Source organism: Ascochyta rabiei, chromosome 5 (assembly GCF_004011695.2).
Source record: "Ascochyta rabiei chromosome 5, complete sequence".
Lineage (NCBI taxonomy): Eukaryota > Fungi > Ascomycota > Dothideomycetes > Pleosporales > Didymellaceae > Ascochyta > Ascochyta rabiei.
The window spans coordinates 1,180,701-1,193,115 of NC_082409.1; the positions used below are offsets into that span (position 1 = coordinate 1,180,701).

The 12,415-nt window shown below is 52.0% G+C and overlaps 2 protein-coding genes across 2 annotated transcripts, besides 6 other annotated features; both read left to right on the forward strand.

Moving 5' to 3' along the window:
• Window positions 1-167: part of a dispersed repeat that runs on past the window's edge.
• Window positions 168-298: a mobile genetic element.
• A 316-nt stretch (window positions 299-614) lies between these two features.
• Window positions 615-763: a dispersed repeat.
• A 396-nt stretch (window positions 764-1,159) lies between these two features.
• Window positions 1,160-1,176: a tandem repeat.
• Window positions 1,177-1,722: 546 nt separating this feature from the next.
• EKO05_0003553 (uncharacterized protein) lies at window positions 1,723-3,777 on the forward strand (the record flags this gene model as incomplete). The annotated part of the gene is made up of 1 exon (XM_038945334.1): window positions 1,723-3,777. The coding sequence occupies one exon, from the start codon at window positions 1,723-1,725 to the stop codon at window positions 3,775-3,777; it is 2,055 nt and encodes a 684-aa protein (XP_038800722.1).
• Window positions 2,674-2,708: a tandem repeat.
• A 2,230-nt stretch (window positions 3,778-6,007) lies between the features above and the next one.
• On the forward strand, window positions 6,008-8,134 carry EKO05_0003554 (uncharacterized protein; the record flags this gene model as incomplete). Its single annotated transcript, XM_038945333.1, has 1 exon — window positions 6,008-8,134. One exon carries the CDS (start codon window positions 6,008-6,010, stop codon window positions 8,132-8,134), a length of 2,127 nt encoding a protein of 708 aa, XP_038800721.1.
• Window positions 7,004-7,042: a tandem repeat.
• Window positions 8,135-12,415: the final 4,281 nt, after the last annotated feature.

Here is a 12,415-nt window from a genome sequence, read left to right on the forward strand (position 1 = left end):
TTTAGTATATAATACAGTGTAAACCTGTCTTTAACTACATCAACGTGTCATAGATGCCCATGGTGGGTACACAAAGTACTGAGTAATCAATTCAATTCACCCGAAAAATACAGCCGAACACCCCTGTCGTGCTTCCCCACCTACACTACTTATGCCAGCTACCATAGTATTCTATTCTATTATTGTAGAGTGCAGCAGCTGCAAAGATTTTAATTTTAGTGTTCTTGTGTGTTGCTTAGACTAAGTTGGTGAGTTGGTGGTTAGGTCAGCTTTAGCGTTGGTCAGCTCAAGTGTATCCTCGAGTGAGCCCGCGTGCGTTTTATGTTCGTCTGCAGAAGCCTGGGCTGGCAGCTCGCTGGCTTGGGGCATAGCGACGATCGTGGTGTTACTTGCAGTGCTCTCTAGGCACATCTGGCAATGCTGCCCATTCCATGCTTAACTGCCAAAAATAGCTCTTTGTTCATGGAAGATTCGAGAAGCGCACCACACTGCCGAAAGTCGATAAATCCAGAAAAGGCGTAAAATACAATAACTACATGCAGTGCGATTGACTTAATTTATACTCACTTAAGCCTGCTAACCCAAATAGTGCCTGTCTCGTGTCGATCTTGTCAAGGCCACGGCTCTGCCCACCGTGCCAAGCATGCCTCAAAAAGGTAACAATGCTCACTTTGATAGTGAGACAGCGGCCAGAACAGTACTTATTTGCCCTGAGGCTTGCCATTACAGGTCAGAGGTGGACGCATCCACATGCCTGAGGCTGAGAGTAAGGCTGAGAGCCTAAAAGATCTTTCCAGCTGAGACGCAGGGCCCAATCGCGGATAAATTGCCTCTACACCAATAACCAGCGTAATGCTTCTAGAGTGTAAATAGGAGTGCTTCGCATCACAAGGAATACATTAAGACGCCCAAGCTTGCAGCGCAGGCTCAGAGTCGTGCTGCAGCCAGGGTGTAAGATAGATCTACACAATTATGCTCTACACAGAATGATCAACAGCATGCGAGCAACGTTGTAATTTTCCTTCAAATTTGTAGTGAGCAAGAGATCGTTCCTCGTGGATTCATATTATTTGACATGGGAACAGTATACCTGAGCGGCTAAGACATAGATTGCTCGAGTAGCGAATGTTTTTCTGGAGAGTGGGTTTTTCGCGTCGTAGGGGGGGGGGGGGGGGGTATTATCTGTTATTTCCTTTATGGATTGCGTGGCTGTGTACACTCTGAGCCTGACTTAAGTAATGCATAATAGAATTTTCCGCTTGGCGGTAGAAAATTTTCAACCCCATTATCCATCCTTGGGTATTTCCCAAATCTGCTGACAGCCTCCGGCTGTTGTTATCAGATTAAGTTGCTGGTTGATACTTGTGTGAGTGTCACAGCACTGTATGTCAATACAGAAACCGTTACGCGAAGCACTTACAAGGCTCCCATGTGAACATTATTCGTGAATCATGGTTCAAGTTCTCGCGCCACTTCTGTCGTGACGAAGCATTGTTGATGTTAAACTATAGGGTACATAAGTTACCTTTAGAACAACGCGTGACTTGTTCTATCCCACATCCCTAGTGAAACCCAACTGATTTACTCTTATCAGTGCAATCTACAACGCTTTCGAAACATCTTTTTACTAGACCATCTCGATCCTGGCGATCGAGTGCTTTGTAGCTGTAGAGACCTATCAGCTACAAAAAGACGCCGGTCTAATATACACCAGCTAGCAACATGGCCTTTGACTACGCATCAAAAGATTCTTGCGATGCAACGGAGACTCAGCCCTTGTTAGTAAAGTCACTGGACGTCTCCGCTGTCACAATTTCAGAGCATCGTGATTCACTTCTCGCCATCGATGATGATATGGCTAGCACCGGCGTTGGCAAAAGTGATCTCAAACACCACGCTGGTGTAGGAGGTCTTGCATCAGGGCAAGAGTCGCTGAGTTTTGCCCCCGAACTTGCGTTGACGGAACAGACTATCAAGTACGCCGAGACGCCGTGTAAGTCGTATACTGGCGACGTAGCTCATGAGGGAATCATTGAGGTGTTGTATCAGGCCCTGATTTCAAACAGCAAGCACGCATTTCCACCTGCCACCGATCATTTTACAACAGTATTGGATCGTCCAATGTTTGATATCGATATTGATAACGATGTCCGAGAACTTCAGGAAGCTACAGCGGCATTTTTGGCTGATCAGTACGACGACGGTGAGTTTGTTGCCACGCCAGGCGACATCGTTGACCTCGAAGTCGCTACTACGGCGTTCCTAGCTGGCCGCTACGACGGTGAATTGTTTCGTATGGAGGGTCCTGGTTCTGGTTGCGGTCTCCTCCTTCCAGACAAGCAATCTCTTATTCCAACTTCGAAGGCTGTGGATATTGCTCGAGCTACGTTCAACTCCACCAAAGACAATGTCGAGATGATCGACGAGTATCTAGGCGCTCAACCATCATGCGGAAACGAGCCGAACACTCCACTGTTGGACGCAGCCTCCATGGTGGACGTGTCACAAAATGACAGCACATCGTTCTACGACCGCATGAGCCTAGAATTGCGGCCTGATACCCCTCAGCTTGATGAGTGTTCCAATCCGCCTTTGACATGCGAATTTCCTTCCGCTACGCGGAGCTATCCACCAGATCTTTCGGGTCATCTTTATCAGCACCCGGACTTCTGCGACGATGACGATGGCGATGAAGACGACGATGGCGAGTTCTCAGACATCATGACAGACTTTTCAGATATGGCATTTGATGCACCAGACGCTCTATCGCTCTCGCAAGCATCATATGCCGCATCTTTCTTCGATATTGAGACCGAGACCCTCGTCGCCTATACGTCTTTGGATATGCTCTTGACGATTGACGACGAGGAAGAGCTTATTCCTTGTGGGCATCGAGTGCTCGATGACGAGGACGAGATTGATGCGGACGGCGAATGTGGAATCATGGAGATTGGCGAAGGGATCGATGATGGTCATGTTAGGATCATCGTCCATCTTGACGAATCTTGGTTTGACTGCGACGTGCCAATAAATTCACCTGCCACACGGTCTGGTCAGCATCGCCTGCTGGAAGCTGTCGCAGAACTCCCAACAATCTTTGAAGAGGATGAGCCGAGCTCAGTTACACCAGACTCTTCGGCGGTCTTTTTAAACCACCCGGGCCCACAGGGCTCACCATTACTGCGACGAACTGACCTTCTCGAAAACGGCGATAAAGGTTATGCTCTTTTGTTTTCCAAATCGATCCCTGCAGTGGTTGCCATCCCCAATCTCGCTCAACATCTACGCCACCCTGATGTCGAGGCAAAGGCTGTAGTCGACAGCGAACAGGATCATGGGCTGCCGCAGCCCGTTTCGTTGTGCAGCACCGTCTTAAAAGACAAGAATGAATTCCAGAGCTCTGAGCTTTTTGCTGACGACATCTGGACCAACGGACCGGACCTCCAGCTTGCATTCTCAGACGAACAGACAGCCCGCTGTGAATTTGTCGATGGAGCTGCAGTCGACCTTTCTCAGTTCCCTGCCGCCGTGTTCGAAGCTGTCCAGGCTCGATCCTCGGACAACGTGTCAACATCTGGGGCTGACCTCAAGCAGAAGTTGCGTTCATTCAGTCACGACTTTCGGGATCTCGATTGGACTGAGCGCTTGGACAAGATCGTCGACCTTGCGATGAGCCACACGGCGGCACGCAGCCGGCTTGGTTCGATGCTACTGTGGAATCGCCTGCACATCGTACGACAAGATCCATCTACAATTCATCAGGATTTGACGCTGTGAGCAATAGGTCTAATGTAGTGAGAATAGAGTCATGGTCCCTAAATTTGTAGATATGAACGCATGCCGGCACAGAAGTCAGTTGGTTGGAAATAAACCCTATCTTGATGACTGTGATGCAAACCCTGCTGCTAAGAAGCTACGCAAAGTCTTAGCACTTTCTGCAAAGCCATGTGCCGTCGGCGTGCTGTCTTTTTATCATCATCGGGCGATTCGCAAGCCGTTGAGTTCACATTGATCTGATCAACAGCGAACTTCTAGAAACTCATCGACACTTGGTCGCAGATACGAGACCACAAAATTCTGCAGGTATTGCTGCCGTTAGTGTTAACCAGACGGATCGCGAAAAATGACGATGTTGAACCAGTCCAGGCCGCTCCCATGAGCACGCGCTAGACCTAAAATGATTAGCGCCTGCAAGCAAAATCTATTTTGAGGCTGTTATAAACACACCACCCATAACGTAAAGCCGGGGAAAGCAAGAAACCCCCGGGAGCATGACTAGGATCGTTGCATCGGCCGAGATGATAGGTGAGTCTTTACGAATGGCGCTTGTGCCGTCCTGCCCTCCCAGCCACGCAAGGAGTGCTGCCCCAGTTACTGCCGTGCATCCGTCCCTTTCCTGCATGAGCCTTTGTGCGGTGTGTTCTCGTGTGATGCGCTGGTACTCCAAGTGGACCTGTACTAAGATACGACTTCAGGCGTGCTACATCGTGACTCGACCCCCCCGCAGCCAAAGAGCTTACAGCATCCCAACAATGCTGCCTTCGAAGCCGATTAACTATGGTAACACAATTGTGCTTTAGCTAAAGACACTGTTACGATCTGCCGCTCAAAGAGTCGGTCCCAGCTTCGTGGATCGATCAGAAGCTTGACGCAAATAAGCATCACCTGCTTCGGTAAGGGTTGGGCACCAGATGAACCTGCACAACAGAATAAACCTTACGATCATTATGCAGTCGTATGTGGGGTTTGTGTAGTGAGAACGCCAGCCTCAGGTGAGTGTTTTGTGGGGCGCAGATAGGAGATTTATCACTGTCCAACAAAATACGATGGAAAATCCACTATGTGCTCTGATATCAGTTTTACGAGCAGTAGTGGATAGAGGGCGTTTGGGATCCTCAACAATGAGCCACACTCGATTGTACACGGCTTGGAGCTTTGGGCAGTAGTGGTGCATCTGAATTATGAGTTTGCAAGGCTGCGTTGGCAAGGATGTGACTGCTCCACCTTCAGCGACGATGTTGGCAGCGCGACGAATCGGAATCCCCTGCCATCCTAGTGCAACGTTCATGTCGGCCATGCGTTGCATCACCATAACGGTGATGGCGCATTGCTTGTTTTCCGCGCAGGCTTCCTAAACAGTCAAGGCGCGATCTCATAACCTGCAGGTCAGCAGAGGTGGCGTTTGTCTGAACGAGAGCCAATACTTGGAAAACCAGCAGCATGGGTTCTTCGGCCTACAGGATACCGAGGCCCACCGCTATCCTCCATCGGATCAAGGTCGGAGAGAGCGCTGTGCCGACCAGGAATACCTAGAGCGTTGACGGCGGCGGATCGTCAGGAACGTCCCTTTGACGGCGGTGGGCCACAGCCGCCTGCCCAAAGCCGAGGGAGGATTGTAGCCACAGCAGTGACAACTCCGAGATGAAGAGCTGCTGCTGAGAAGTCGAGAGTGGAGAGCCTTTAGGAGCTCTGACGGTCGGCGGAGTGAGGTGACAGTCGCCGCTGAGTGCCGATGGGTGGTCGGTGGGCCAAGCTAGCGCAGATTGGGAAAGGCAAAGTCCATAATTAGAGCCGATCGACTCAGGCTACCATGACTAACAAGCAATAGGGCTATGTCGTTCGGCACTGCTCCTGACTACGCTGCTTGCTAATTAGAGCAAACCCATTTGAGCATCGACACTATCGAGGTACCGTGCCCACCGTGTTCCCAGGATGGAACCTCGTGTTTTGCTCCATGGCGAGATGTCACTTCGTAAATGACAAAGCGCTGGCCATGGCGACGTCAGCCATCCAGGATGCTCGAGGACAGCCAGTGAGTTCTGCTCAGTATATAGCTGTCGCTCATCCTCACCCAGATATCTTTTCATCACAACAACAAAAAACAGTTACTTAACTACTACTTTCGCTTTATTCAGCCTTCTCCAGACAGACCTTCGTTAGAGTCTATCTCCAGATCACTAATAATTAATTACTCTGCCCGCCGAAAAAGTCACTCAAATCAATCAAGATGCGTTACTCTTTCGTCGCCGCGGCCATCGTCGGTGCTGTTGCTGCCAACCCCGTCGCTCAGTACGGCTACCCAGTGAACACACCTTCCAGCAGTGCTCCTTCATACCCCGCCGAGACACCCAGCTCTTCCAAGCCTGTTGTCCCCTCCAGCTCTGCTCCCGCATACCCTGAGTACCCTGTCGAGACTCCTTCGTCTTCTAAGCCCGTGGGCCCCTCATCATCCGCACCAGCCTCCTACCCAGCCTCGACACCCGCCTACTCGGCTTCTTCGAGCGCCCCTGCCTACTCAGGGTACTCCGTCGAGACACCCAGCTCTTCCAAGCCCGTGGCCCCCTCATCCTCCGCACCAGCCTCCTACCCAGCCTCGACACCCGCCTACTCGGCTTCTTCGAGCGCCCCTGCCTACTCAGGGTACTCCGTCGAGACACCCAGCTCTTCCAAGCCCGTGGCCCCCTCATCCTCCGCACCAGCCTCCTACCCAGCCTCGACACCCGCCTACTCGGCTTCTTCGAGCGCCCCTGCCTACTCAGGGTACTCCGTCGAGACACCCAGCTCTTCTAAGCCCGTGGTCCCCTCATCCTCCGCACCAGCCTCCTACCCGGCCTCGACACCCGCCTACTCAGGGTACTCCGTCGAGACTCCCAGCTCTTCCAAGCCTGTGGCCCCCTCATCCTCCGCACCAGCCTCCTACCCGGCCTCGACACCCGCCTACTCGGCTTCTTCAAGCGCCCCTGCCTACTCAGGGTACTCCGTCGAGACACCCAGCTCTTCTAAGCCTGTTGCCTCTTCCAGCTCTGCTCCCGCATACCCCGCAAGCAGCTCAGTCCCGTACTACGGAAGCTCCTCTGCTGGCTACCCAGCTCACAGCTCCTCTGCTGGCTACCCTGTCCCTAGCTCTTCGGCTGGTTACCCCGTTCCCAGCTACCCGGCTGGCTACCCAGTCCACAGCTCCGCTACTGGCTATGTTCCCAGCAGCCCTGTGCCTGAGTACCCTACCACCACCAAGGCGCTGACCACCTACACCACCACCACCGTCTGCCCCGTTACTCAAACCCACGGCACACAGGTCATTACCACTCTGACCACCAGCACCGCTACCATCACCTCCTGCAAGGGTGGATGCAACGGCTACGAGACCACTGTTGTTCCCCCCAAGCCCACCAGCAGCAAGCCTGAGGACAAGACCACCGTTGTCACCACCTACGACTGGGTCCCTTGCTCCACAGAGGTCGGCCACAGCGGCTCGTCCACGATCTACTCGACCTACCTGACCGCCAACTACAAGACCTACACCTCTACCATCTATGCTAGCCAGCCCCCCAAGGCTACTGAGACTGCTCCTGGCGTTCCTCAGTACACTCCCATCGCCTCCAAGGACAACTACTCGCCCACTGTCGGTGTTCCTGAGAACACTCCTGTTCCGCCCAAGGACAGCCCATCTGCTACCGCTGATGTTCCTCAGTACACTCCTGGTGTGCCCACCAGCCCCAACACTGTCACTGTTGGCGTTGATGTTCCCCACTACACTCCCGTTCCTGGTCAGGAGAACTGCCCTGCTCCTGTAACCGTCACCGAGACTGTCACTGTTCGTGTTGACGTTCCCACGTACACTCCCGTCCCCAGCGAATACACCACCAAGGTCGTCACCGCCACCGAGGAGGGCAAGCCTGCGACTTACACTGTCACCGTCCCTGCTGGCCCTAAGTCTACCCCCTCCGGCCCCAAGCCCACCTCCATCCCTGGTGGATGCAACCCTGCTCATCCCGGTAGCTGCCCTACCCCGTCTGCCTCCAAGGGCTACCCTGAGGGCCCCAAGCCTTCCGTCGGCTCCTCCATCGCCTACTCAAGCTCAGTCCCTGCTCCCTACCCCACCACCGTCGCCAGCTCCTCGTCTGCTGGTTACGTAGCTTCCACCCCCGTCGCTTCTTCCATCCCCGGCGGCTGCAACCCTGCCCACCCCGGTAGCTGCCCTACTCCTTCTTCCTCTTCTGCCGGCTACCCCGTTGCCAGCTCTTCCGCTAAGGCTTCCTCGTCTGCCCCTGCTTACGAGCCCTACCCGGTTGAGTCCTCTACCAAGGCCACCCCCGTCCCCACTGGTGGCTACGGCTCCGGCTACAGCTACTAAGCGGACCCGCTTATGAGCTATGAGCTATGGGTACTTTTTTTCTCTCTGGAACATTCGGTTTGGGATGACACTGGGCGGTGAATACCTCTATTTGCAAAGGTTGGCATCGTCTAACATTGTCTTTGCATAGCCGCGGCGTTTGTTTTGATATTCAGAATTTTTAAATCTTCTCACTTTCATTTGTAGATGACTTTCTAGAAAGATGAGGCTTGGTGTGCGCAGAACGAAGATAGCAATGGCAACTTTAGCTTTTGATCTTGTCCCTCTTTGAATCGTCTGTCTGATCCCCGTGAATTTCTTCACGATGTCCGACTCATCAACAAACTTGGAAAAAACCGCAAATACAATGCCAGATGTGACCTCCAGAGTACCCAACATGGCACTATCGACTCGCCAATCAGTCGCGGCACAACACGATAATTCCAGTGATTTAGCGACATCCACCAACACATGCCAACCACGCACTGGGCTGACGTAAACAATACTCTCGCACCGAGTTCGGAGTGTCACGTCAGCTACCTCGTATCTGCTGGCGACAGCGCGAGTTTGTGACCCACTTCATACGAGCACAAATTTTGATTTTTGGTGTCACGGTATCAGCACTACTCCTGCATGGAAAATAAGCCAGGCTGAGCATAATTACACCTAACACCTGGGTGCTAACACCGTATAAGCAATCATGTGTGTAATCGGATGCGTGCATTGGTAGAGGCATTGGTGGCATCAAACCGTTGAGATGTTCTACGGGTTCACGGCAGGTTAGCTTGGTGTAGCGGTGAGCTTGAACAAGCGAGAGGATTCCGGTCCATGAGTACAGTCTCTCCCCCTGAACGGATCGTTAGCCTGCGGTTCGGTGACCAGGGACGTATTGGGGTTTTGAGCCAATACGAAAAATTCAGTTGGCTGCTTTGCCTGGTCTTGCCCATGTCACGCGAAGGAAGGCTAACGATCCGCTCAGAGGGAGAGACTGTAGCCCAACCGGTGCAGATTAGGGCAACGCGATGACTTCAGTGGCTCTCACACGTCACAGTTGATCGGCAGCCTAGAAAGAATCTTCTAGCGTACGGACGCGAGGCCCACACCAAACTCTCTTGCGCTCTCTGTTGCCTGAGCAGCGTTGCTCTTGCGAGGCGTTATTGCTCTTGCAGTGACCGGGTCGCCCAGGTCGATGCCTCATGCGTTAGTGGGCACTGACCAATAACGGAACATAAGTCCCGGCTATTGCACTAACGCATTGGCGGTGAAGGCTTCTCCAGTGAGGACTTCTGCAGAGACACGTAATTGCAGTGAGGGCTTCAAGAAAATTATTGCGATGCCTTCCTCATCAACTGAGACTGTTTGCGATGCCAGAGATATGATGGTAGAAGTCAAGGATAAGGCCTTTGAGCAGCCGAGTTGATCTGGATGCAGGGTATCTTCTCTGTTCAAGAACCATCTTCGCAGTTGACAACTGCTAGTGGTCGTGAACCAGTCGCAGGCATGTAGCTTTGGCCCCGTGCTTAGACCCAGCTGAACAGACTCCCATCTATAGTTTATCCCTCGTGAAGAAGCCTGCTGACTTGCTGGAGGTCCTGGAAGGTATCCTACGGCACGAAGTCTGGTCGTTGGTAGAGGTAAGAGAGGGCAAGTGTACCTACATTTTTGAAATCCGATGATTGAATGGCGCTGCGCTGACATCCCGATCGGTCTTCTCCAGTTTTTCCGATCTGGATGTTTGTTGAATTTTTTTCAGCGCAGACGCAGATGCAGAGGTTTTGATTGTCACTCTAGTTGAGTGCCTTGAAGAGAAAGGTGGAACTGGATTGGAAAGGGGGCCTAGCAGCAGCAGCAAAGGATAGGAGGAAGAGTCATATAAAAGCATAATGAAGATTTTTCTGCTTGGGCAGACAGATTCCACAAAAGGCCCACGTAGCTCAATAAACTTCTGAAGATCCCAGACCAGTAGTACTAAGGAGTTCGTTCTTGTTGGCCGAACATCAATAATAAAACACTTATATCGGTCTTTGTCTGTAAGCTTTAGAAGAGTCAATCAAAGTTATAGAACCACTTTTTTTTTCATGTTTAAAATAGAAGCGTGGTTGCACTTAAAGATTAGTAAATCTGTTTTTTGGTCCCTGGTGTTCTTGAAAGTGTTCAGTGAAAAAGACGAGCTTCTTCGTAACACCCTATCTTTGAGATAGTTCGCTCTGGATATTTGATCGATGGGCGAGTCTGGACCATAGTCTCTTTAACAATACCACTAAATACATTAAGAGACATTTGCTGTGTTGGCGGATTCAGTTATAGCAGATGAACGAAACAATACATGAATGGATATCCACTGGAGGTGCAGCGTCGAGAAGTGATTGCCATTCCATGTTCTCCATTATTTTGACACTTCTCACTCTACTCTTCTCACTCCCACGACTCGGTTCAGTCTCGCTTCAACCTCGCTTCAAGCCCGTACACCGTCTCTTGCGTATCTTCTAGATCTCGTCCGATATTGCTGACGATACTAAAGACCTCGCCAACTTAATGCGCAGTCCTCCTGACCTCAACGCAATCCAAGACCTCTCTCAGGTTGATGGCAGACGCCTTCCTCCTGATCCATAATCACCGCTCCTTGAATCCGTCCTTTTTGTACTCATGGCCCAGGCGATTGGTTGCATGCAAATCGGAAACCTCGTCTTCGGTGTGGAATGGGCTTTTCTTCCGGGGGAGCATAGGGATGGCTGTTGTTCGACCACTGCGCAGAGGCCTGGTTCTGATAATCTGCTTTCAGAAACGGATACTCGATCTGGCGGAATGACTTGATCAGATCACGAATAGTGACGCGCATAACTTGTAGCGCTTCACTCTCTCCGGCAGATCGCATCGTCTAGATGTCGCTATCAAAATGCATCTGCCCTGGATTCTTTCTGCGTCCACCTTTTCGCCCTCTGCTTCGCTTGTGACCGTAGTTGCTGTCGAGGTCGTCAGACTCACTTCTGGCGCCCAGTCCATGGCTTCTGTCACGATGCAAGAGTCGCAATGATGCACCAACGGGTCTACGATGCACGTTGCGAACACAGTTCCACGCAGTATTTGGCAGCTGGACTTGTTGTTCCCTCTCACCAGATCCTTGGAGCACGGCAACGACGCTAAAATAGCTTTGGTCTTGTGATAGTTCCGGGCCAATCACTGTTTAGCTGCGGCTTGAGCGGACTTGTCGCCGCATCATCCAGCATCACCACACTGTATGCGGTATAGACCGTGGCATCATGTCCCACAGCTCAAGGGTCCGACCAGAGCATCGAAATTTCCTGCGACCTCACTTCGATGCATTACTGACTCTTCTTCGTTTTGGAGTCCACTCAAGGTACTGTTGCACAGTTTTTAGAGTGCCTTCACGTTGATGAGCAGTTTATCGATGTCGAAATGCACCCTTGTCTTTTCAGCCTAGCCTAGGCAGTAATATTGCAAGCAAACTATCAGCCGAACACTCAAGCACCTGTCGCTAATCGTAACTCTCGTTCGCAAGAGAGAACTCGGCGGAGCCTCAGATACTGTGCGCTCGGCTCTTCACGGCTGCAGGGAAGCTGTGTCTTTGCTGTGCATCGCGAGATGCTGGTCGTGAAAGTCGAAGGCGACTGCGCGGAGGTGGCTGATTGGAACCGCCCATACCCCCGGCTGACCCAGGTGATGGGCTTCGAAACGAGATGAGGGGCAGCTGAAGGGCCACTCAGTGGCAGAGACTCTTTTTGCTCCTTCTCGTCTCCGCTTGGTGTTGCAGTGCAAATGGGGGTAGGGCGTCTGATTGGTCGTGCAGAGAAGACGCTAAAATCATGGCTCTTTCCTCACGTCCACCCACAACGTTGCATCACTCTTGCCTCGAACACTCTGACCCGGAGGCTGTAATGAGCCATGGCGAGAAGCATGAGCTCAACACAGATGTGTGGTCTGTCGAGAGCAGGTCCGTTCGGTACCTCCGGACGGCCTAAGATCCGTAGAATGTTCTTTTGGCGCTCGTCGTCATCTCGTCCAAGCTGACAGCCGTAAGGGCTTTGTACCTTCCTTCTCTCTCTCCCAGTACAGCGTGCTTGCCCTCGCCAGCTCTTTGCGTCGAACTCTAGACTTGTCTGCCTTTGCGTTGTTTTCCATCGTCAATACGTTCCCTCAATTCTCGTTTGCCGCATTTTGCGTCCACCTCACCTAACGTCTATCGCGACGCATGAAGCGTAACTGTCTCTAGCACTCCACCTCGATTCGTGTTGACTGCCAGAGCGAGGCTCGAAAGTTCGGAAAACGCATGGCGCGATGTTC